We start from the raw sequence: 26,104 nt of genomic DNA, 5'->3' as shown, positions 1-26,104 counted from the left end.
CTTTGAATTGTGCTCGGAAATGTACTGTGAGCCAATGTAGGTCTTTCAGGACTGGTATTATGTGGTCCCAGCAGCCACTCCCAGTCACCAGTCCACCAGTAGTCCAAGCGGGAGATAACATCATTCCTTTGAAAACTAGTGCATAGGTTGCACTACATTTTTGGCATTTTAACCTAAAATTGTGCCCTGTGTGTGCATGCCAACTTTCATCCCGCTACCTTTGTGTTTAGGGGAGATGTGGGGGGCGCGTTTGCCAAGCAGATGGGTTGGCAAGATAAATGGAAGTCCTTGCTTTCCCACACCAAGGATTCTTAACGCCCATTTTGCCTTTGGGCCGAGCGGACGTTCTTCTTCAAGTGAGGTGTCAGATCTGTGGGCCGGTGGAAGACTCAGCTGAGGCATCGCCTGCTCACTGGAAACCGTTTGCCCTTCCTAGGTGATGATGCGCAGCAGCCAGCCGCTCACGGGTACCAACGGGAGGCGCTGCAAGGAGGACGAGAAGCTAATTAACGCCACGCTGAGAGCCGGCAAGCGGGGCTACATCATTGACACACGCTCTCTGAGCGTCGCTCAGCAAGCCCGGGCCAAAGGGGGAGGCTTTGAGCAGGAAGCCCACTATCCCCAGTGGCGAAGGATCCACAAGTCCATTGAGAGGTGAGTTGATGACTTTCGTTAAAAAACCCGAAGCTTTTCTTCTGGGAATGATCGGAGACGAGATTAAAAAAGAGGATCATATAATGTTTCAATACGCAACCGTAGCTGCCAGGATCTTGTTAGCAAAAAATTGGAAAACCCCAAATATCCCGACTGTTAAAGATTGGCAAATTAAATTATTTGAATATATGGATTTGGCAAGAATGACACAGAATATGAGACAGCAAAAAGGTACAAAGTTTATTGATGACTGGAATAAATTTATAATGTACATGGAATCAAATTCTAGAGATATAAAAATCACAGTAGGTTTAATATAATCCTTGCGATGTTTAGATGATATAAAATGAAAACTGCAGAACAGAATTACTACTTTACATAATCCAAAATCGAGATGGAGGGAAGTCAACTTTTATTTGTGTTAACTGATGTTTGTCTTCTGGTTTGTTTATATTTTCTGTTTTGGTTGATGTCTTTCTTTTTTCTTCTCATTGGTGTGTTCGGTTTGTTTTTCTTTTTCTTTTTTCTGTTGTTGTTTGGCTTAGAAAATTAATAAAAAGAAATTTAAAAAAAAGAGGTGAGTTGGTGAGTGAGGCATGGTATGAAGGACCTCGTGAGGTTGTTGCTAAGCTCTAAGACAGGGATGGGGAGCCTGTGGCCTCCCAGATGTTAAACATAAGAAGAGTCTGCTGAATCAGGTCAATGGCTTATCTAGTTCAAGCATCCTCCCCTCACAGATATCTGTATCTACTCAGATATCTCTTATGGGAACTTGCCTTCTTGGAAGGCCTGTTGGAACAAAAATGTGTCTAGTCATTTCCAGAAAGTGCAGACAGTGGGTGTGTGCTGTATCTCAACAGGAATGCTATTCCACACAGAAAGTCCTGCTCTGAGTTACCACAGAGCTGGCTTCTGATTTCTTTGGAACTTGCAGGAGAAATTCTCCTACAGACCTGGAGCCCATTGCAGAATCACTGCAGGGTAAAGGTAAAGGATGCCTGGATGGTTAAGTCCAGTCAAAGGTGACTATGGGGTTGCGGCGCTCATCTCGCTTTCAGGCTGAGGGAGCCGGCGTTTGACCACAGATAGCTTTCCGGGTCATGTGGCCAGCAGGACTGTACCGCTTCTGGCGCAACGGAACACCATGACAGAAACCAGAGCGCACAGAAATGCCATTTACCTTCCCGCTATTTACCTATTTATCTACTTGCACTGGTGTGCTTTTAAATTGCTAGGTTGGCAGGAGCTGGGACAGAGCTCACCCCGTCGTGGGGATTCGAACCGCCCACCTTCTGATTGGCAAGCCCAAGAGGCTCAGTGGTTTAGGCACAGCACCACCCGCATCCCTTAGAACAGGCATAGGCAAACTTGGTCCTCCAGATGTTTTGGGACTACAATTCCCATCATCCCTGACCACCGGTCCTGTCAGCTAGGGATCATGGGAGTTGTAGTCCTAAATCATCTGGAGGGCCGGGTTTGCCTATGCCTGCCTTTAGAATCACTGCATGAGGCTTAAGGAGATGCAAAGGTGGTGTATGTGTGCACTCCACTCTGAGCTCTTTGGAGGAAGGCTGGGGTAGCAAAATTTTAAGGTGGGATATTTTACAGTCCAATGCTTGCACAGGGCCAGTGAACTCAACCAGAGTGGGTTGTCTCTGTGGTCTACCGAGTTCGTAAAGCAGCCTGTGATGATATCGCAAGCACATTTATTTCTCTGTTCGAGGTAGCTGAGAGTACAAAATCTGAAAGTTCAGATCCACTGGGCACCAAAAGAATCATGGCAGCATTCCATGTGAACCTCCTTCCCAAAGGATTGCGTCTGATGTCTCTTATTTGACTGGCTTCAAATTTATTGTAAATTGACAGGCAGTGTGGTGTCTAGGCAACTTCAGCTGCCTGATTGCACATTGCCTGATTGCACTGTGGTGTGGAATTTTTTTTTTTTTAAAAAAAAAACAGAAACAAAACCCACTTTGTTAGTATGGCACACTGAGAGCTTGGGCTCTTGTTTTTGCTTAAATCAAGCTTCCAGTCCTTAGAACCAGAGGATGGTTTTGCAGGGTTTCAGATAGTGGTTGAGGGAAGCTCTGCACAAAATAGAAAGTAACAGGGGCCTCTTCATTACTGGATTCCCATGGCCCCAAGAAATATGAATATTTTTGCACGGGCTTGAGAATGACTGGCTTATGTAAAAAACCCCTCATACAGTCAAACCTTGGTCCTCAAACAGCTCTATTTTCAGACATTTCAGTTCCCGAACGCCGAAAACCCGGAAGTAATTGCTCCGGTTTTCGAACGTTCCTTGGAACGCGAACGTCCAACACAGCTTTTGCTTGAGTGCAAGAAGCTCTTGCAACCAATCGGAAGCCACGCCTCGGTTGTTGAATGTTTCGGAAGTCGAATGGTCTTCCGGAATGGATTACGTTCAACAACCAAGGTTTGACTGTACTAGTTTTGTTTCGGTTGATTTTGGAAGAGTTAATCTAGCACTGCAGATCTGGTTATTTCTGTATATTTTTTGTTTGCAAACACTGCCCTTAGCCTCCCGCAGGAATTTTTAGATTCTGAAAAGTTGATGCCAGGTTCTTCACTTGTGAAGTAATAATATTTCTAAAAGTATAGAAGATAAATTATTTCTAAATAAAATCACATTTTGTGCAGAGGTGCAGTTTCACTCTTGGAGAAGATGAGTGAGGGCATTTTAAAAACCAGTTTTGCAAATTAAAAACAGGAAGGAAAAATATAAAACAAAACTAATGCAAAATTAATAAAATTCTGGGTGCATATAGAAATTACGCAATTCTTGGTTTATATCTTTTTAAAAAGATTGCCCATTCTTAATTGCAACATTTTCTTTTCTATTTAAAGAAAGGAACTATCCCCGATAAGTTTCCTCAAGTGTGTGGGTAGAGGGGAGAGAATTATCCCCTTTTGTGTTTGGATTGCTGACAGCCATCTGGGTTTGGGGTTTTCTTGGTTATAGTTTTGGGTGAAGCACCTTCGTGGACTCCTCTTTTAATTGGTTTCATCCTAGTAAGCGTGTCCAGTAAAGGAGAGCTCCGAAATCAATTTCCACTGGAGGATCCTGTCAGCTTCCTTTTAAATCCTGCCCCGTAAGCCTTCGTGCCTTACAGTTCATTGCCCCTGTTTCTTGCTGCTGCAGCTGACAAACCTTGAGTTCACCAAGGTTTGCTTCTCTCAGTTAAGATCCTTCCTGCTCTGCTTTCTTGTCCTCTCCTCCATCTCCCCCTTCTGCCCTGTGGGCATCCAATCAAAGGACATTAAGTGTCCCAATTCATAACCAATTAAATGTCCTGTGACCAGACCCTGGACGCAGGAGAGAGGAGGTGGCTTTAGACCTCCGGGCAGAAGTTAGAAACCCGTGCTCAGCCGTGGAACGTGCTGGGTCGACTGGATGCAGTGGTCTCTGTCTAAACCACAGGCCATTGGCTTAAGGGGGGGGGGGAATGTCACCCACAAAAGCCAAAATTCTATGATTTTCATTTTTATTTATTAAATCTGTATACTGGTTTTGTAGATCTCAGGATGTTGCACAACATAAAATTGCAATATAAAAAAGACGAGATGCATAATAAAAATAAGAACAAAAGCAAACCAGTAATTCCACCCCCCCCTTCCAAAACACATTTAAAAGGGCATCAGACGTCAGTCAGCCAAAGGCCTGGCTGAATGGGAATGTTCTTGCCTAGCGCCTAAAGGCGTATAAGGAAGGCACCAGTTGAACCTCCCTGGGGAGAGCATTCCACAAACGGAGCCACTGCAGAAAAGGCCCTTTTTGTTTTGCTGATTTGTATCAGTTACAGTGGTGCTCCGCAAGACGAATGCCTCGCAAGACGAAAAACCCGCTAGACGAAAGGGTTTTCCGTTTTTCGATGCACTTCGCAGGACGAATTTCCCTATGGGCTTGCTTCGCAAGACGAAAATGTCTTGCGAGTCTTGAGATTTTTTTCGCTTTCCCCCCCCTTTTTCTAAGCCGCTAATAGCCTTTTAGCCGCTAAGCCTTTAATAGCCGCTAAACCGCTAATAGCGCTAATCCGCTAAGCCACTAATAGGGTTGCTTCGCAAGACGAAAAAACCGCTAGACGAAGAGACTCGCGGAACGGATTAATTTCGTCTTGCGAGGCACCACTGTACATAAAATGAAGTGTAATTGCATGCTTCTGCTTGTATTTGCGTCATACAAGCTTCTGCCAGTCTAGGGGAGGTGCCGTGCATTCTGTCCCTTATAAATCCCCCTTATGCGGAGCCCCTTGAGGACTAGTAGCTGAGATTGTCAGGTTGATGAGTCTGCTGCCCAGTCCCCAATTTGTCTGCATGTGTGATGTGAATGTGAACCTAGCCAAAGCTCAGCCCCACGGATTGTCACGGTGTTCATTCTCACTGCCATGAAATACTTTTTCGAACGTTCCGTTATAAAGACCTAATGGGTCTGCAAAGAGGGTATCCTAAGCCCAGGCCGTTGAACATCTTCCTTCCCCGAAATCCCTCCTTGACCACCCCTTTCTTGTGAAGTCTTTGACCCCCCAGCCCCAAGTCAACGTTGTTGTTGTTTAGTCGTTTAGTCGTGTCCGACTCTTTGTGACCCCCTGGACCAGAGCACGCCAGGCACTCCTGTCTTCCACTGCCTCCCGCAGTTTGGTCAAACTCATGCTGGTAGCTTCGAGAACACTGTCCAACCATCTCGTCCTCTGTCATCCCCTTCTCCTTGTGCCCTCCATCTTTCCCAACATCAGGGTCTTTTCCAGGGAGTCTTCTCTTCTCATGAGGTGGCTAAAGTATTGGAGCCTCAGCTTCAGGATCTGTCCTTCCAGTGAGCCCTCAAGGCTGATTTCCTTCAGAATGGAGAGGTTTGATCTTCTTGCAGTCCATGGGTCTCCCAAGAGTCTCCTCCAGCACCATCATTCAAAAGCATCCATTCTTCGGCGATCAGCCATCTTTATGGTCCAGCTCTCACTTCCATACATCACTACTGGGAAAACCGTAGCTTTAACTAGATGGACCTTTGCATCCTCTAGCTAATAAGAATAAGTGCACGCAACAAATAATTGCATCTTTGTAGTGCACGCCACACCTCACATGCCCTCTTCCAAGATTCTTCCCTTCCCGTTGCTGGGGGGTGTATTGGGAGGGAAGACCCATTGCAACCGCCAGGATCCCATCTGGTTTGCTGTGTTTCCACGTGGGCGTTGGAGACTGTTGCCCCTTGGAAGTGGTAGGGCAGAAGGCAAGGAGACTGGCAGTTGATGAAGCCAGAGCTGACTAAGACCTGTTGTGTCCCCATCCTCCACCTCATCATCATCATCATCATCATAATTTATTTATATCCTGCCCTCCCCAGCCAAAGCCGGGCTCAGAGCGGCTAACAACAGTAAAAATAACACAGTTTACATAAAATCACAATCAATTAATTGAAATACATTCTAAGATCAGTTCATTCTAAAATCAATTCAAAATCAAATTAATGGCAACCATTGGGCTAGAGTGCTATGAGGATTACAGAAGGAGGGGGTCAGACCGCGCCTTGGCCAAAGGCCTGGTGGAACAGCTCTGTCTTGCAAGCCCTGCAGAAATATGTCAAGTCCCACAGGGCCCTAGTCTCTTGTGACCAAGCATTCCACCAGATCGGGGCCACGACCGAAAAAGCCCTGGCTCAGTTCTGCAGAGGCAACACTGAGCCAGGGAAGAGGAAGCTGCCAGGCAGTTCCACCCTCTTAGACTGGTTGTCAATAAGAAGGCAGGCTGAGATTAGTTGGGCAGTGCCCCTTTCGTCCTAATAGACAAACCACTGATGTGTATTATATATGTGCATTCGCACGCAGAATCAAAGGTAAGCATAGTCCCCAGACACAAACAGCAAGGCTGTGCGTCTTGCCATGCTTTGGCCGATGCCATGGCACAATTCAGTGTTAGCTCCACTTGGGGATAAGCTGTGGCATTGCTGTCGTTGTTCTGCACACTGCTATCCAGCCTGCCTCCAGCTCTTGTCCTGCTTGCTTCCTTTCTGTAAATTCAGTGCGTAGATAAGATGGTATTGCCTGGAGTTAGTAGACCAGTGACCAAAGCCAGGTAGTATAGATCAGGGTGTACTTGGAAAACGCAGAGTTGCCGCAGAGTCATTCCCTGGGCTCTTTCTGCTCCATCTGATGTCAGCCCTGTAGGTCAGAGGGAGCAGGTCTCGAACCAAAGCTGTTTTGCTATAACAAGGAAGGCCATAGATCCCTGGGGCATTTCAGCCCTCCAGGTACAACCAGATCCCTCTGGAGGCTCATTGTGGTTATTCTTGTTCCTTCACCCGGTACAACATTCCCCACAGGTACAACATTCTGCAAGAGAGCCTCATCAAGCTTGTGGAGGCCTGCAATGACCAGTCGCACAACATGGACCGCTGGCTGAGCAAACTGGAGGCTTCCAACTGGCTGACTCACATCAAGGAGATCCTGACCACTGCCTGCTTGGCTGCTCAGTGCATCGACAGGTGGGACCCACCTTCCGGTTATCTATTTATTTCTTTGCAGGTTTACAAGCAGCGTCACTGTCACCAAAGCGGTATGCAGTAAGATAAGATCCAGGAGGTCACAGGCCCATTAAACGTAAAAAACCACACGCTTCTACAATTGCAAAATTTTTATTCCATAAAATGATTGGGTCACACTTCGGGGAGAGCGTTTTCAAACAAAAAAGGGCTTCAGTGGTTTCCTGAATATCAAAATGCTAGGTGCTTGTCTAACTTAGGTTTGCAACTGATTCCAGAAGGCTGGAGATGCAACACTAAAAGCCCCATTTCTGGTGCATACTCTAAAAATGCCCATGGGGAGCATGTCGTACGCTTAGCAGTGCCCCGTTTGAGGAGTGCAGTTGCTGGGCAGGGATGTATAAGGCGTCCAGTCCTCAGGTCTGAATTTGTTTGGGGCTTTCGAGATGAACTGCAGTTTAACGGAATGAGCCGCTCCAAACAGCTTTGCTTGTTTAGAACCTTAATAAAGAACATAAGAAGAGGATTGCTGCTGGATCAGATCAAAGGTCCATCTAGTCCTCTTACTGCATTCATAGCAGAATTTTCCAGGAAACTCGCTGGCGGTTACGGCCCCTGTTGTTTTTCTTGAAGAAACTGATATCCAGAGGTACGCTGGAATGTGGAGGCTCTGTCCACCTATTGTGGCCAACAGCCCTTGAGAAACCAAAACGTCTCCTCAATAAATTTGGCTAACAACCATTGGGGGTTGTTATTCTGGGGCAGCCGGTAAGATCTTGCCCACCTCTGGCCTCCAGAAGGTTTCCTGCCAGAGAACATGGACCTTGGGCTGAAAAAGTGTTCCCGCCCCTGCAATATGTTGTCTATGCATACGCCAGCTCAGTATGTTTGCCTCCCTTTCTCAACCTTCCTCTGGCCCTTTCCTAGGGAGGGAGCATCTGTCCTGGTCCATGGGACTGAAGGCACAGATTCGACACTACAGGTGACCTCGCTGGCTCAGATCATCCTAGATCCCAGATGCAGGACCATCCGCGGTTTTGAAGCTCTGGTTGAGAGGGAGTGGCTGCAGGTAAGAGCTGACGAATTGCTAGTTCCTGGGGGCGGTGAGGAGCCCACAGTAAGAAGTACTCTGCTCAGAAACAAAAGGGCAAATTCATGGTGGAGAGGTCTGCCAGTGGCTGTTGGTTGGGACAGCTGCTGCCCCCTTCCCTCTTAGCAACCCTATAGGTAATCCTGATCAAATCCGGATTTGATTTAGATCAAATCGATTTAAATCACAGTTTAAATCACTAGTCAGTAAGACTTGATTTAAACCATCTTTTTACAGAAGGACTCATTCTTGCTGGTATAATATTAATATTTACAACCGGAGGAAGGTTTCATTTTTGGAATAATAAATTTTCAGAGTAGTTTTTACAGTTACAGTCAAAAATTACTGATTTGGTTATACTATTAGAAAGACATAGATAATTATGAAATTATTGTGAGGTTTAATAAGTTAACTGTTTACATTTGGGCAACTTTTCTGCTGTACTTTATTGGAGGGAGAAGAGTAATCATTTCCTTAATAACAATGTAAACAATTTATTTTACTAAAACAATAACATTCTAGCATATGTATCCATGTTTGTTAACTGATGGGGTTGAACAATTTTTTATTTTTATTTTTAAAAACTTAGACTGAGTTTTAGCACACATGAAAAACTTAAAACAAATCCTTATTTCCTGATGGATAGCCTTTGGACTATAACGTAACATAAACAGAAAACTATAGAAATCTGATTTAAATTTTAAAAATCTCTCTCTGTGTGTGTTTAAATCATTGATTTTTATCCACCCTGATCCTGATGCCCCCCCAGGAAATGGTACCACCCACTTTAGGAACCATTGCTTCAGATTATTTATGCGAAAGGTAAAAGACGCAAGTGTCAACACCGATCCTTTGGGGACTCCACTTTCTGTGCCCATCCTGCCAAATGGGAGAAGAGTCCATTTATCCCCATCCTGGGCTTCCTGCTTCTTAACCAGCCCCTGATCCCGAAGAGTTACTGGCGTTTGAATTCAACATGCCACATTCACCTCTCTCCTGCCCGCTTGGCAGCTTTGCGCTTGACTGTACCCCCTCCGGTGCATTCGCTCGTGGTGAGATGTGCTGCGACATTTCTTGCAAAACAATCACTGGCTGGAAAACTGTGGCCTGCATCCCTGCGCTGGCCCTCCTTTCTGAGCAACTGCCGACTCGCGGCAGTCAGCTCGAAGCGCCTCATTTTTTGCCCCTTGTAACAAAACATTAAGCGACCCGCACGAGACACATCCATGCACGTCTGGGTTGAAGTTTTAATCTGTCAAAACGGAGGCTTGTAAGGGGAAACGACTCGGATGCATATAAGTGCACGTTTAGCTAGCGAGTGCACGACCTGCTTCAGAAAATTGAAAAGACGTGTGTGTGAGAGGGGTGGCGGCACAGCAGGGAGCTACTAGTATGTGGACAGGAAGCGCTAACTGCAGAAGACTGGCAAGAGAAGCCTGACGGCAGGATCAGATCAAAGGTTCAGCTAGTCCAACTTCCCATCGCCACCCAGTGGCCAACCAGATGCCCTGATGAAAGCCTGAATGCAACAGGAATCTTCACCACTTGGCACTCCTAGTAGTTGGCATTCAGGGGCATACTGCCCCCAACAGAGGAGGCAGAACACATCCATTGTGGCTAGTAGCCATTGTCGACATGCAGAGGGCCAGGAGGCCAGCTGACAAACCCCAGCTGTACCGTCTCCATCCATCGGCCCGTGCTCCAACGTAAATCAGCAACCCGGACTACGCACACAGAATAGGCGTGAGGCTTGTGAAGTCATACATTAACTACAGATTTATTAAACATAAATCAGAACAAAGAAACATGTCGTCTCTCTCTCTCATGTTGTCTCAGAGAGAACAGCAAAAGCTATACACAAACGGAAGTTCCCAGGAAGCTGCGACGGAATGTAAACAGATATGTGACACGCAACAATCTCATGCTAACTACAGATTTATTAAACATAAATCAGAACAAAGAAACATGTTGTCTCTCCCTCTCTCATGTCGTCTCAGAGAGAACAGCAAAAGCAAAACTATACACAAACGGAAGTTCCCAGCAAGCGGTGCTGGAATGTGACACGCAACAATCTCATGCCTGCTCCTTAAGGTGGAATGGAAATGTCAACACCTTTTACATCCATGAATTTGCCTAAACCTTCTTCCAAAGCCATCCTAGTTGTTGACCATGACTGCATCAAGTTGGAGCAATTTCCACTCTTTTAAGTAGCTCCAGCTGTCAGCTGCCTCTGGGATGTTCACAAAGGGGGGGGGGACTAAGAGCCCTTCCTGTTTGATCCCCAGTAATTGGTATTCTGTGGTACACTGGTTCTTGCTCTGGAGGTTCCACTTAGCTGTCACCGTCCCTTTTGACTTTGAATAAACCTTACAGGTATTTCCACTTCTGGGGCATTTTTCCATCAAGGGTGATATCCAACAAAGTCGCTCTACAAGCAGAAGGACTTCTGGCTGCAGCATCAAACTCCTCCACTCTTTTCCACACATGCACCTCTTAAATCTATTCTGGTTGTTCACCCAGTTCTGCAGAGCCGATCTGTGGAGGGTGCAGGGAGAGAGGGAGGAGAAGTTCCATGATGGAGGCAGAAATCCTTGCACTTCTAGCAGAATGACTGTGGCCACCTTAACGATCAACCATCACATAACCCCTACTGTATCCTACTGTAACTAAGCCTGCAATTGAAATAAATGCACATTCTTCCTCCAGTTACTCACGACTCCATACCTGGCCTCTGTTTGCTCCCCGGACTTAAATTGTAAGCTCCTTGTGGGCAGGGACCTGACCCATTACTGTGATTTGGAAAGTGCCACACACTTTTCTGCTTATGCATAGAATTTCCTCTCTGCAACCCAGCAAAAAGACATACTGTATTTTTTGCTCTATAAGACTCACTTTTTCCATCCTAAAAAGTAAAGGAAAAAGTGTGTGCATCACTGCGCAGCGATCCCTCTTGCTGTTCTGGCTTCTGAGATTAGAATATTTTTTTTCTTGTTTTCCTCCTCCGAAAACTAGGTGCGTCTTGTGGTCTGGTGCGTCTTATAGAGCAAAAAATGCGGTGCTATACGGTGCCTCTTTCCATCAGAATTCTTTGTTTTTTAGGCTTTCCATGTTACAGATTTTTAAAAGAACTCTTTCCTAGCTGTACCCTTTGCTCTGCCTAACGAAAGACCCTCTCCCTATTTATTTTTTGCCCCTGCAGGCCGGCCACCCATTCCAGCAGCGCTGTGCCCAGTCTGCCTACTCCAACAGCAAGCAGAAGTGGGAAGCCCCTGTCTTCCTTCTCTTCCTAGACTGCGTCTGGCAGATCCTCCGCCAGTTCCCTTGCTCCTTCGAGTTCAACTACCACTTCCTGATCATGCTCTTCGAGCATTCGTACGCCTCCCAGTTCGGCACTTTCCTGGGCAACAATGAAAGCGAAAGGTAGGTGAGCTTTTTGCTTCTGGGGTTCCATGAGGCAAAGAGGGAGGGCTGTTGGCATCCTAGGCAGTCTCAGTTGCACTCTGCACCATGGATGAGAAAACACGAAGGGATGTAGGGGTCTAGGCAGTCTCAGTTGCACTGTGCAATATGGATGAGGCGCATAATGAGGAATATACAAGCCTCTTGGCAGTGGCATAAAAGGCAATCAATCAATCAGTACAGTGGTACCTCAGGTTACAGACGCTTCAGGTTACATACGCTTCAGTGAGCCAGTGTGGTGTAGTGGTTTAGAGCGGTGGACTCGTAATCTGGGGAACCGGGTTCGCATCCCCGCTCCTCCACATGCAGCTGCTGGGTGACCTTGGGCCAGTCACACTTCTCTGAAGTCTCGCAGCCCCACTCACCTCACAGAGTGTTTGTTGTGGGGGAGGAAGGGAAAGGAAAATGTTGGCCGCTTTGAGACTCCTGAAGGGGAGTGGTAAAGCGGGATATCAAATCCAAACTCCTCCTCCTTCAGGTTACAGACTCCGCTAAGCCAGAAATAGTACCTCGGGTTAAGAACTTTGCTTCAGGATGAGAACAGAAATCTCGCAGCGGCGGCAGCAGGAGGCCCCATCAGCTAAAGTGGTGCTTCAGGTTAAGAACAGTTTCAGGTTAAGAACGAATTAAGTACTTAACCCGAGGTACCACTGTAATTATGATCATCACTGATTTATTAATCAGTTGCTTACATCCAGTAATCTTCCTTTTTTATTTTTACTGAGCTTCTGAGCTAGTTTAGAGTTTTGCTTTGTAGGATATCGGGTGACTAGCATGTAGTGAACCGCCGAGTGGCATACAAATGAAATAAATAATCATAACAGTGTGTGGGCCTGGATTTTTGTGCAAAGCCTCCGTATTTATATCTCGGAGGTGACCTTGAAATGTATAACAACCCGCTAATCCACACGCACTTATGTTTCCCACCACAAGGGGGAAGCCTTGCATCATGTTGCTGGGCAGTGTTGCTGAAACATCGCTTTTATTTGCACAGAGTAGCAAAGAGGCACATTTTCTAAATTTCTACATTTGCAAAACAGGTTTTACTGGCTTGCTCTTCATTGGCCCCTGCGAGAGTTCCCTCACACCTGCCTCTGGCTTATTCAGGAGCACGTATCTACTGTTTTCCCTGGGGTCAGTGTTGGTATCCAGAGTTTGGTGCCCCCTTGATTCCATGGGAATTTAGTCAAAGGCAGCATGAAGGTCTCTTGTTTCTGCCTTCTCACATGCCCTGTACAGAGAGTGTGTGTGTGAGAGAGAGATCCATCTTCATCTAGGTTGTTTGCAAATTTGCAGAGAAATTAGAGGAAAGATTTGGCAACAAGCCGGTGACTCCCATGCTTTCTGAACCCTTAGGCTTGACTTAGTGAAGGGAGTTGATGTTTTTTATGCTCAAAAGAGACATGTGGCTGACGGCTGGTCTCTTTGCCAGGTGTAAGCTCAAGCTGCCCCAGAAGACGATGTCCCTGTGGTCTTGGGTGAATCGGCCGGAAGAGCTCAACAGATTCAAGAACCCCCTCTTTGAGGCCAACAGCCTGGTCATCTGGCCTTCTGTGGCACCGCAGAGCCTGCAGCTCTGGGAAGGTAGGTCGTTCCCAAGGTGGCTTAGAGAGTTTCTAGTCAGGTACCCGTGCCTTAACATCATCACAGAAACATCTGCCTTTGGTCATTCCCTAAGTTGGTGAGGCTCATTTGACAACAGTGAGAAACCGAGTCTTTTGTGTCATCGGCCCAGTCCTCTGGAACTCTCTGCCACTAGATATTCAGCAGGTGCCTTCTGTTCCTGCTTTTAAACACCTGCTTAAAACTCGTCTATCCTGCCAGGCCTATGCAGGCAGTTAATAATACACAACGGTTCATTGATGTCTATTTTAAGCTTTTTATGGTTTTATTGTTCGCTTTTGTTGCTTTAAACTGCTCCAATATGTGTGGTTTTTTTAAATGACACAGTACTATACAATTTTTTTTGGTAAATAAATAAGATGCCAGCATGTTGCCCCTGGGCACTAGATCCCGCAGAGGATCTCGGGAAGTATCCTCTCAAAAATCCACAATGCGTGAGAAACCATTTAATCTTCCTACCCAGTTCCTGTTTGCACTCACTCAGCCTCTCCTGCATTGAGCCCCCAGTCAACACGGTCACGTTTCATTGGATGCCAGGATTAGATGCCCACCCAGCCTTCTATTCCGAACGGTGTAGAGGTGCAAAGCGCTTCTCACTTCAAGGATTTCCTCCTCTTGGAGTCCCATTCCCATACGTTCACCACCAGAGGTCCTGCTCCATTTCCTCCTCTCATCACAGGTTTGGCAACAGGGCACAGCATGTTTCAATGATTACGTGGCCTTTCTTTTCTTGGACTGCGGGAGAAAAGTTGCATGACCTTTTCACCCTCTGCTAGCGGGAAAACCAGCTGTGCAAAGGGGATTTTGAGCAGATAAAAATGCCTGGGAGGACATTGTGGTTAGAGTGTTCAGACTATGACCTGGGAGACCCGAGTTCAAATCCCCAATCAGGCATAATGTTCGCTGGGTGACCTTGCACCAATCACTGTCTCTCACCCTTACAGGGTTATTGTTAAAGGCGAAATGTGGATGAAAGAAGATTTATATATCACCCTTTACACAGGTGGTTTACGATAAAAACTGGTCAAGAAGAACACAATTAAAAAGCCACAACCTGTTAAAACACACACAAAAATCACTAAATGCCATTTGTTAATAGCAGTAGCAATCTGGTCTCCTGAAATAAAATAAAATTACTTTCCCAAGTACAGGAAACTGATCCTACTATAGTCTCCAACCTTTTTTTTTGTTTGTTTGTTTGTTTTTTTGGTCTTCATCTTAAAAACTACTCCCTTTTGGTCTTCCAGATTGCTGTTTCTACATCTTACCTATTTTTTTGTGTCCTCCAGTTGCTTCCATTCCCTCACCCCTGTGCCCCAAGACACAGTACAACATAGCTGTCAACTTTTCCCTTTTCTTGCGAGGAATCCTATTCGGAATAAGGGAATTTCCCTTTAAAAAAGGGAAACGTTGACCGCTATGCAGTACAAAGACTTAAATTCACAGTCTAAAGTTTTGGCACGTTACATTTTGTGTGTTATTCCATATCTCTCAATTGTCTGAAGGAAAAAAAAATCTCTCCCACACCAGGTGTCTTCCTCCGCTGGAACCGGTCGTCCAAATTCCTGGATGAATCCTACGAAGAAATGATCAACATCATCAAGTACAATAAGGAGCTGCAGGTGAAAGTCAACCTGCTGAGGCGGCAGCTGGCCGAACTGGAGACGGACGACACCACGCAAGAAGACTGGGTGCCGGAGAGCCCCTGAGGCTGCGCCAGGCTCCCTGCCACGGGCCAGATTGTCCCCCTTTCTCTGTCGGGCAAGTCGCCCCCACACACTATAAAGCACTAAACCCTCCAAGACTTGCATGCGCTCGAGCTCCTTTCTGGTGCAGTCGAGTCGAACATTCCTCCCCCTCCACACACCCTCTGATGTCATTATTATTATTATTATTATTATTATTGCATCTCAGTTCCTCACTTGACACTGTTTTCTCCCCCTCTCTCACCTCCCCCTTCTGTTTGGAATGGCGACATTTCTCTTTTGTTTACAGGAGAAGACTCTTGATTTAATTCAGCTGACTGTCCTCTCGCGGCAGCTCTTGCCACCTCTAATAAATGGTGTGTACAGTTCCAGTGTCAGCGCTAGCCACTCCCAAACCTCATCCCCCTGTGGCATTCAGCAGGGGGTGCCTTTGGGTCTTTTGACTTGAGAGAGGTTTCATTCATTCAGGACTTGGTGGGCGTCTTGCACTCTTTGCCTGGCCTGAGAAAGGCTGTCTTGATGACGCGTCTATCCTGCTTCTCCCAAACGCATGGGTTTTGATTTTTGATTTTGTTCCTGGGCTAGACAGCTTGCTTCAGCTTAATCCCAAATCCAAATAGCATCTTTCCGTGCTTGGCATTGAGGCACACAGACGGTAAACGTGGAGAGGATCCCTTGCAAAAGGCAGGGACTCCTTTCCACCACTTTCCTTGGGTGCCTCCTACACCATCCTGAAATCTTAATTTGGATATCTGAATGGGCACAAGATAAAATGTATGGTAGAGCCCTTTAAGGAGCATACCACTTCACGCTATGGGGGAGGGGGGTGTTATTGGAAGGTTGCCCATTGTGTTTGCGGGAGAGTTTGTTCTTAAGCCTGCACGTGGAAAGTGAGAATGGCTTGCCAGCTTTGCATAAACGCATGAGCGGAGAAGACCAAAGACCCACCTAGTCCAGCATCCCGTTTTCTCACAGTCTGATGCCTCCGGGAAGCCCCCAAGTAGGAGGTGGGTCCAACGGCCCTTCCTGCTGTTCTCCCAAAGCAAGTGACGTTCAGAATCCTTCTTGCTGGCCTCCCACAGGCACCTGGGTGGCCACTGAGAACAGGATGTGGGACTAGATGGGCCATTGGCCTGGTCCAGCAGGCACTTGCAGGATAGGTGCTAAGCAAATCATTCCTCGAGTGCAGCTTTGGATTTCGGCTTACGTTGCAGAACTCTCCTGCACGCCGCCCTGAATCTTTCCCAGGGGTTCCCCCAAGCCTTGGGATCCGAATTAGGGAGGGCACAGGGAGGGCAGTTCCTATTGGGCAAGCAGGAAACTTTGCTCCGAAGGGACAGGGCAGCTGAACAAACCCCAGAGAACGTTTCTGCTGCGGAGGAAACATCCAAACTGACGGTCCTCTCGCTTGCTCCCAGGAGCAGCACGTTGTACTCTGTGCTGACCCACCTGCCTCAAACCAGCCTCCACCAACCTGGGGCCCTCCGGATGTTTTAGACTCCCATCATACCCCCAAGGAATTGTAGTTCTGGAGGGCGCACCAGGTTTGTGAATGCTGGCGAGGCTCTCGGCTCTGAGGATCAGCAGGCGTCCCATGTAGGAAGAAGCATGCCAAAACCATGGCTCCATAATCTCCCGAACGTGATTGTTGCATATGTTATTTAATAGGAAGAAAACGGAGGTTAAGCCATGATGGCAAGTGTGCTTTGCAAAGCCTTATCCTAATGCAATGAAATCTTAAGACTTGCTCTGTGGGCGATGAAGCCCAGGATTCAAAAGCTTCCAAGTGGAGTAACGGAATTCCAGCCAGCCAAACTGAACAGGGAAGCCCCTGTGTTTGCTGTCTGGGATAGATTCCGAATATCTGCTAGGCTTGCCGTTCCCAGCTGGTCGTCTGTATTCAGCTTAGCTCGCACGTGCAGTCAGTTTGGTGTGGGTTGAGCTCTCTTCTCTGATCCTGTGGATCTAAGGCCTGCTCATAGAATCAGGATCTCCAGATAACCATCTCCTCTGCTGTGTGTGTCTTTGCACCTGCTCATCCTTTGGCAATGGGTGACTAACACTTGGTGTGGCCGCTGCCGTCGCGTCTTATTGTGGAACCTCGAGTGAGTCAAAGCCTTTTGGAGAACATTGCTGTGCTTTTTGGCTGTGCGGTTTGAATATATATATATATATTATAGCTCCTCCTGTGGCTTAAAATCTTTGCCACCCTTTTCAGGTGGCTGTGGCCTAGATGCTTTTTTCTCACTACCATCTATACAGCTGTTTTTCCTCCTAGTATTGAAATGCTTTTACAGCCTGCTTCCACTCCACTTCCTGCAGACTCCCAATCTCTTAACCCTCTCCTACAGCCCCTCCTCATCTGAAGCGGTGTGAAATTCCTCAGTTCCCCTCTCTGGATAGTTGCCTCCTCTTGCAATGGGTCCCAGCCAAACTGACAGCTCTCTCTTCCCTCACAGAACCAGGACACCAAAGGTTTGCTGGGCAGCTGAACACGTCGCCGCATCAGCTCGGCCACTTGCTGTCAGGGCTTCCCTCCCACCCCAACAGATGCAAAAGATGATTGGCTCTGACACGAGGCGCTTTTGCGAAACCGGTGGTTCACTGCCAACCAATATTTTTATGGTGCTGAAATACAGGTTCCACTGTCGCTTACTGAGCTTGGCAAAAGGCTTCCTGGAGAGGTTACAACTTGTTCCTCTTTAGAACTTGCCGCTGCCCGGGAGGGCGGGTATTCTAAATCTGGAATAGGCAATCAATGGTTGTTACCTGACTTGCATATCTCCCCCATTCTGTCTCTTGGGGATGGGGAGGAATCCCTGCACTTAGGGACAGTGTCACCGCCGTTCCCAATAGCACACATTTCTGTCCCTCTTGGAGCGGGGAAGCACATCCTGGGCTAACCAGCTACAGCCCCTCTCGGTGCTTGCAATGAACACTCCACCCCAGGTCTTTTGGCATGGACAGAGCACTGGGCGGAGAGGCAGGGATTTCTCTTATTTGGGTCGGTGCAAGGAGAAGGCAGTCTTACCTTCCCCCAAGCCGCAGGGGGGAGCTTCGGGCTGCTGGGCACCTTCCAAGTCTTTGCCAAGTAGGTCTGTAGACACCTTCCCTTGGCTTTGCATCAGATTGCAGTGTAAAAGGGACACAGCTGGTTGAAAATGCGCCGCGTTAGTGGTTTGCTTCCTCCTCGGGCGTTTCCAGGGGAAAGAGTAAAATCTCAGGGTAAAAGGAGTGCATTTGAGTGCATTTGCTGTTAATTCAGCTTGTGTTCTCTTCTGTTAGATCCCCCCCCCCCCAAGGATGGGGGTCCTGTCACTTTCCAGGGGGACTCCCCAAGCCCCATTAGCCCTAGCCAGCATGTCCAGTGGTCAGGGGTGAAGGGAGCTGTATCCCAACAACCTTTTGAGGGCCATAGGCTCCTTGCCCCTGCCCTAGTTGCATCCTAGCTCTGTCCCCACTCTGCTTCAGCCCTGATCTATGGGGCATCATCTTTATGCTCCCAGTCTCTTTCAATTTTGGTCAATAAACTGGAGGAGAATTGGAAGCCCTTCTAGACACAGGTTTCTCTTCAGATCGTATAAATCTTTCACCTTTTACTTATAGACACAGTTCAGTTTCTGGAGGCCTAAGAAAGATCAAACCTAATTCCAGAACTGGTTTCAGTTTCAGTCCCTTCTCTGATTTGCCTGGCTTTGAAATACTACTACTACTTCTTCTTCTTCTTCTTCTTCTTCTTCTTCTTCTTCTTCTTCTTCTTCTTCTTGCTTATTCTTAAAGGATTTTTTAAAAGCTCGTTCATAATCTTTGAAGGCTGGCACTGTGTGGTTCTTAATCTCGATTGCACTGTTTGAAAACAGCTAATCTTTTGGTGCTTTTAATTTTTTTAAGTATCTGGTTAAAGGGAGTTGTACATACAGTCTGTAATATTATTATTATTATTTTATTTTTATTATTTCATGTTGTTTGCTTGGTTTTGAAACTGGTGAATGTTGCCAGCCGAAGCATTAATCATGTTGATTCCAGTTGTTAGAAGCCCGTGTGAGTTTCATTGGGGCAAAGGATCTTGGGATTGCCCGGGACTCCCCTGAAGGCATTTTTTCCAAGTGCATTACTACACTACAAAGAATTCTGGGAATTGTAGTCCTGGGAGATGGTTGGGAATTCTTCCAGATGTATTCCAAAAAGCCTTCACAGCATCACAGTTCCTAATGATTGGACCTGTCATAAATCCCCTCTCCCATTTTTATTTTTCTGTATATATGCATAGGTGTTGGTTAAAAATTGGCGTGAGGACACCAAAATCTGCTTGGTTACTTGTTTTTGGAAGTGATTATTTCTCACCCAGCTAAAGCAGTAAAACTGCATTTTCTCTCTTTCTTTTTTTGATGCTGTTGCAACGGGTGACATGAAATTATGCTACTGATAATTTTCCCCCTCAAATTCACTACTGTACCGAGAATGATATTCAGCTACATTTGCTCAGAGTAGGCCCACTGAAATGAATGAGCACGGCCAAATTAAGACCATTAATTCCAATAGGTCTGCTCTTGAGTAAAGCTTAGCCTAATACCACCCCAAATCTTCAGCCTATTTCTGATGGATGATATGAGTTATGGGCTCAGTGAGTTACTGTGAAAACAGAGAAAAGCTATTTTTGAGTAGTCGAATTCCTAACTGTCTAGCTGTACATCTCCCTCCTTGAATGCTTGCATCTGAAGAAATTGGTGAGCTTGCTGTGATTGATAGGTGTCAGATTCTCGTCATGTTGCAGATGTGTTCCTGTTCCGATTTCCACTTTGTCAAGTCCCCCTCTTTAAATGTTTTGAAGTTATGGCTTCATCCTGGCATTCAAGAAGACTCCACTACCTTGATTTTTGAAATTAGCACACGTTTAGGAAACAATTCGTTCTCTTGTGGGATCAATCCATATTCTTCTACCACGTGGTTCTCTGAACCTCTGCTGTTCCACAGTAAGAGGCCCGGGTAGCTGCTTACTTTTCAAGTACTTGGCATTGTGATGTGCCCTTGCAGGACATATAACCCGCCACCATAATTAATGTGCTTAGCAGAAATTCTCAAGAGCTTTAAATTTGGCCCACATTGCTTTGCTATGGTTGTATCAGCTGGATACATCCCTGCTGGTGTGGCTAACACTTGAAATTGTGTGAGGTTGCACAAGCGCCCAGACCCGAACGTTGATGGAGAACTCACCAAAATTCACTGCGTCGCCAACTGTACTTTGCCAGAGGAAGATCAGGATAGCAGAGGAGGGAGGCAAGGTCTCACATTGGGTTCCTGGGACCAGGGAAGAAGGAAAGACTTGGGCAGTGATGGAGCCAAGCACTTCTTTCACTTGTGTCCATGGATGATACGAGTTATGGGCTCAGTGAGTTACTGTGAAAACAGAGAAAAGGGATGCCTGCTGAAAGCTTTGCTTGAGGCTTCCCAAACTCCTGGTGCCAGTCCTCTTCTTAAATTTGGGAGCTTGTGCAACCTTCAAAACGCAAAGCCTTTTAAGTAATCCTAGTCGCCAGAGCATGAGCCAGGTGGAAACCTATAGCTACCCCTGCTACCCATACCTCCAGCCAATATCTCCCCGTATCTTAATTATTCTGTTGGATGCTCTTGAGAAAGGTAGAATGTAGGAAGCCGTGGTCGATCTTCCAAAGGGAAACACTTTCGTCGTAGATTGTTTGCATCGAACGCTGAACATTTCTGATTGTACCCAAGCTTTACTGTTTCCCCGTGCGGCTTGGGGTGCCTGGATGTAGTGACCCTGCCCTTCAGCCGCACATAGGACAGCCTCACAAGTGTGTACACAGTTTGCCAAAAATGACTTGATTTTGCACGTACAGTAGTGGGCATTGCACCTTTTACGGGGAGGGCTGCAGTTTGATTGTATTTGGGACTGAGCGTTTTCTTGAATGTGGCAATCTTGTTTTCAAGTGCACTACTGTCTATTGTCTCCTCCATCTCTGATATTTAATGTCATATTGGCGCCTTGATGCTTTCTTGCAAAAGAAAAAAAGAAAAAGCAGAGCTTTTCTTTATAAAGCAGGAAAACTCCAGTATATTAGCAGATCTTTGTGCAGCGGAGTAGAACCATTGTAGCCTACTGTACCACACCATGTCTGTTAACGATTTACAAACTAAGTTGTAACTGCATCTCAGTCCTAAATGTGGGCCTTCTGCTGCTTCCGAGTTTTCGTTTTTCAAGCAAACCAAATCTGGGAGCATCTGGGGGAAATCGTGCGCTCGCATGCTGGAGAATGTTTGCCGTTTTCTGTACAGAATCCGGAAACGCTGCTACACGGCCTTTTGTCAGAGAGGGGAATAAATTTTAAAAAGAGAGTGGGGAAGGGTTTGAAGTTTATTCGTCTGTTTTAGGAAAGCTGCAGTGGAAAAATAGCTATCAACTTTGCTTTTAGATTTGTGGGTGTAGCGTAAATGATCTCAATTAAAATATTTAAAGACCTTTTTTTGCTGCACTTGTATCTTTCTTGTCTGCCTTTCCAGTGTCATTTATTTTATGAAATTTGCGAGGAATTCACATTCAAACTGATTAACGCATGCAGATGAGATCATTGTGTTACCAGCTCCTGGAGATTCACTCCCTCCCTCCCCACACTTTCTAAATATAGCCTGCCTTCTGGGAGAAACCATTTGGATCAGTATTTTTATACTGCTTTTCAGCCATAACTGTCTCTAAGCCAGGCATAGGCAAACTCTGCCTTCCAGATGTTTTTGGCCTACAACTCCCATCACCCCTAGCTAACAGGACCAGTGGTCAGGGATGATGGGAATTGTAGTCCCAAAACATCTGGAGGGCCGAGTTTGCCTATGCCTGCTCTAAGCGGTTCACATCAACAAGGCCAACAAGTATAGGTAGGGTTGCCATATTTCAGAAAGTAAAAACCAGGACAACCTGAAAGCTGTTGAGCTTTTTCTCCTAGGCAAATCACAAAACTATTGTCCTTTTTAAGGAAAGCAATGAGAAATCCAGACATATGGCAACCCTAGTAATATTGCCCCCAATAGTAATGGATCCAGAATACCAGTCACTGATGCTGGCATTCAACAATGGTACCTTTTGGCTCCTGCCTCTGCACCCCTGAAAGGTGGTGGTAACAAAAGCCAATATTGGGGGCAGATGATGCTCAGAGTCCTCTCCTAAGCTCAACAAATGTTCCTCAAGCTGCTATGAGCAAGAGAGAGAGAAAGAGCTATGAATCAGGAAGCCCCTGGTTCCAAATCTCAGTACAACCATGAACTCAGTAGTGGTGTAGGAGAGCTGGCAACCAATGCACTCCTTTGGTTTTGGATAGTACATGGGTAAAAGGTAAAGGGACCCCGACCATTAGGTTCAGTCGTGACCGACTCTGGGGTTGCGGCGCTCATCTTGCTTTATTGGCCAAGGGAGCCGGCGTACAGCTTCCAGGTCATGTGGCCAGCATGACTAAGCCGCTTCTGGTGAACCAGAGCAGCGCACAGAAATGCCATTTACCTTCCCACCAGAGCGGTACCTATTTATCTACTTGCACTTTGATGTGCTTTTGAACTGCTAGGTGGGCAGGAGCTGGGACCGAGCGACGGGAGCTCACTGCGTCGTGGGGATTCAAACTGCCGACCTTCTGATTGGCAAGTCCTAGGCTCTGTGGTTTAACCCACAGCGCCACCCGCGTCCCAATACATGGGCAGACGACGTCTAAAAATTCCTGGACACAAATTTTCATAGCCTCCTTGAGCTATGGCGGCTCATTTCCCGTAAGTAATGTATTTAGCATTAATTCTGGAAGTGTATACTCGATTCTGACCAAAACTAACCCTCTATTGCGTAATACACACCAGGAAGTGGTGCCTTGGGATAGATGATAGGGGAAACGAACCTGGGCTTGATCTTAAGTGGCGCACAAGACCTGATGCAAAATGCTGAACCGATTAGGTATGGTGAATACAGTGCTATCAAGTTCAGCACAGCATGGTGGACTGTGTACTCTTTTGACTTGCATAGCAATATACCTCCAGCGTGCCCTTCTCTGTCTTTCCTCTAGGATTTGTATCCAGAAATAAACATACCCCACCAAGTCTCTCCATTCCACCAGGTTTCTGTTACACTCATATCACCAAAACCTCCCTTGAAACCAAGCATTCCAGCTCACTCATTTTGGCTTATAGGTTTCTAGTATTTGCACAGTAGAACCTATACTGTACATGATGTGTTGTTTCCCAATGTCTCTACCACCTGTGTTTTTGCTCCTGAGCATAAGCACCTGGGAAGTGTGGTCTTTTCCAGAGACAGTTCTCCATCTTGGTGGAAGGGAGTATGGGAGAAACGAAAGCAACTGATCGGCGATGGTGCAAGAGCAAGCCCAAAACACCTGTGTCGGGAAATGCAGCGGCGTCCCTTTATGATACTAGCTTGGTTTCAAGCTGAACTTTCTTCCCCCACTTCCAAAAGAGAAATTGTCTGTGCAAATAAAGAAGTTGGTAGACCTGCTGACTCCTGCTTCAAAAGTGACAACTGACTAGATCAGTAAGGTAGGTTGTATAAAAGAGTATTGGGAAATGATTCATAATGAATTGAAAAAAATGTTTAAAATTACTTTCTAAAAAACCCCAGAGTCCTTTCTGTTGGGGGTAACTCAGACTGAAATCCCCAGGTGTCAGAAAAGGTTATTTATTTAGGTATGCAACAACTGCGGCCCGTGTTTTGTTAGCCCAGAAATGGAAAGTGAGCGAGGTCCCAACTAAAGAAGATTGGCAATTTAAATTGACAGAATATGCACAACTTGCAGACTTAACATATAGAATAAGAAAGCAAGAAGAACATATGTTTAAAGAAGATTGGAAAATGTTTACTGAGTATATGGAAAATAGCTGTGTACAGCTGAAAACACTGGCAACATTAAGATAAATTCAACAGTGTAAGTAATCTTTGATGAATGTAATAACAGCAAACCAATTGATACAGATTTTGTAAAATATGTAGGGATGGAAGAGATGCAAAATGAACCATGGAAAGAGAAGAAGGAGAGTCACTGACATGTATGTAACGTGTTTATTTGAAATCATAAAACAAAATTTAATAATAATACATTATATATATATCCCTCGCAGTGAGGGAACCGCCAGAAGGGCCTCAGTACAGGACCTCAGTGTCCAGGATGAACAATGTGGGTGGAGACGCTCCTTCAGGTCTACTGAGCCGAGGCCATTAAGGGCTTTAAATGTCAGCACTAACACTTTGAATTGTGCTCGGAAACGTACTGGGAGCCAATGCAGATCTCTCAGGACCAGTGTTATGTGGTCCTGGCGGCCACTCCCAGTCACCAGTCTGGCTGCCGCATTCTGGATTAATTGCAGTTTCTGGGTCACCTTCAAAGGTAGCCCCATGTAGAGCGCATTGCAGTAGTCCAAGCGGGAGATAACCAGAGCATGCACCACTCTGGTGACGACAGTCTGCGGGCAGATAGGGGCTCAGCTTGCATACCAGATAGGGCTGGGAGACAGCTGCCCTGGACACAGAATTGACCTGTGCCTCCATTGACAGCTGTGAGTCCAGAATGACTCCCAGGCTGCGCACCTGGTCCTTCAGGGGCACAGTTCCCCCATTAAGAACCAGGGAGTCCTGCACACCCACCCGCCATCAGCCCTTGTCTTTGTGAGAACCCAAGCCTGTGTCTGGAACATAGGAAGCAGCCTCCTACCAAGTCATACCACTGGACCATCGAGGTTTGTATTGTCTACACTGACCTGCTCTCTGGGATTTGGGCAAGGGTCTTTTCCAACCTTGCCTGGAGATTCCCAGGACTGAGCCTAGGAGCTTTTTGCATGGGAAGTGGATGATCTGCCACTTGGCTATGGCCCTCCCCTAAGCTGTGAACATTTTCTGCATTTGGTAGGGAGGGGAAAATGATACTCAATGGTTAGCGATGAGAGCCGGTTTTAAGGTACAGTCATACCTCGGGTTACAGACGCTTTGGGTTGCGCAATTTCGGGTTGCGCACCGCGCCAAACCCGGAAGCACCAGAATGGGTTACTTCTGGGGTTTGGCGCTTTGCACATGTGCAGAAGCGCCAAATCGAAACCCGCATGTGCGCACAAGCGGCGCTGTGGGTTGCGAACATGCTTCCTGCATGGATCATGTTCGCAACCCGAGCATCCACTGTAGTCTGGAAAAGTGTGCCTTTGTAACACATATCTTCCATACTTCTGTGTGTGAGAGGGAGTTGCGTTCAATCTATCGTAGCACCAGTATTCTCTGCGTCCAGAACACTGCTATTCTTCCATCTCATCAACAAACCATTAGGTCCATGAAATTTGGAAAATACTACTTGGCATAGAATTGTAAATCCTCTACTGTTTTGTTGCCCGTGCAAAGTCAGTTCCAGGCAGGTCTGAAATAAAAATGAGTAGAGGGGAGAATTAATTAGCTCTGTGAAAAGGTTTTTAATTCCTCCCCTAAAACAAGGAGAAAAATGTAGCAGCAAGCCTAGGGAAGGCGTAAAGCGACTGCCTTCTGGAACGATTCTGCAATGTTCCTTTTGTCTAGTTCAAAAGGCTCATTAAGATAATTCCTGTTTTTGCTTCTGGCTCTCAGACTTGCTTTTCCTCCTAGCCAATGCAAGTCATTACTTCCTCCCCCTGAAGGGAAAATTGGGACTTGTGAACTCTTGCACCGCCTTAAATTGCAGGAGCATCTCTTATCGGACAAATCTAGTTTGCATTGCCCTTTTTGGGTGAAGAAGGTGGCAACGCCCAACATCTTCCCATAGGGTGTGTGAGAACCTCAGAGCTTGTGAAGGCTTCATTTACAAAGGCTTTTATTTATTACTCATTTGGAGCAACTTCCCAGGGTGGTAGCAGTGTTAGGCCACATCAGCACCATATATTTATAGTATTATAATGCCAATTTAAACCCCAAAGAATTATGGGAGTCGTGGCGTGTTAAGGGTGTGCAGAGAGTTGTTATGAAGACCCCTAAATTCCCCTCACTGAGCTATAATTCCCAAGTGTGGTTCAACATTCAATCCCTCTTCACAACTCTGGAAATTGTAGCTCTCTGAAAGGAATAGG

At 46.4% G+C, this 26,104-nt stretch overlaps 1 protein-coding gene across 2 annotated transcripts in view; it reads left to right on the top strand.

Annotated features, from left to right (window-relative positions):
• The window catches only part of MTMR9 (myotubularin related protein 9), a 34,816-nt gene extending 13,314 nt beyond the window's left edge, over positions 1 to 21,502 (top strand). For both annotated transcript variants that reach the window (XM_081001026.1, XM_081001025.1), the window contains 6 exons: positions 437 to 654; positions 6,989 to 7,150; positions 8,075 to 8,216; positions 11,437 to 11,657; positions 13,129 to 13,280; positions 14,850 to 21,502. In XM_081001026.1, coding sequence (XP_080857152.1) covers positions 437 to 654; positions 6,989 to 7,150; positions 8,075 to 8,216; positions 11,437 to 11,657; positions 13,129 to 13,280; positions 14,850 to 15,028 — 1,074 coding nt within the window. In that variant the 3' untranslated portion in view covers positions 15,029 to 21,502. The remainder of the gene's footprint in view (positions 1 to 436; positions 655 to 6,988; positions 7,151 to 8,074; positions 8,217 to 11,436; positions 11,658 to 13,128; positions 13,281 to 14,849) is intronic.
• Positions 21,503 to 26,104: the final 4,602 nt, after the last annotated feature.

The sequence above is a fragment of the Podarcis pityusensis genome, assembly GCF_964106645.2.
Source record: "Podarcis pityusensis genome assembly, chromosome: 3".
Lineage (NCBI taxonomy): Eukaryota > Metazoa > Chordata > Lepidosauria > Squamata > Lacertidae > Podarcis > Podarcis pityusensis.
Note: the sequence above shows the minus strand (reverse complement) of the source record. Positions and strands in the feature narration are given on the sequence as shown.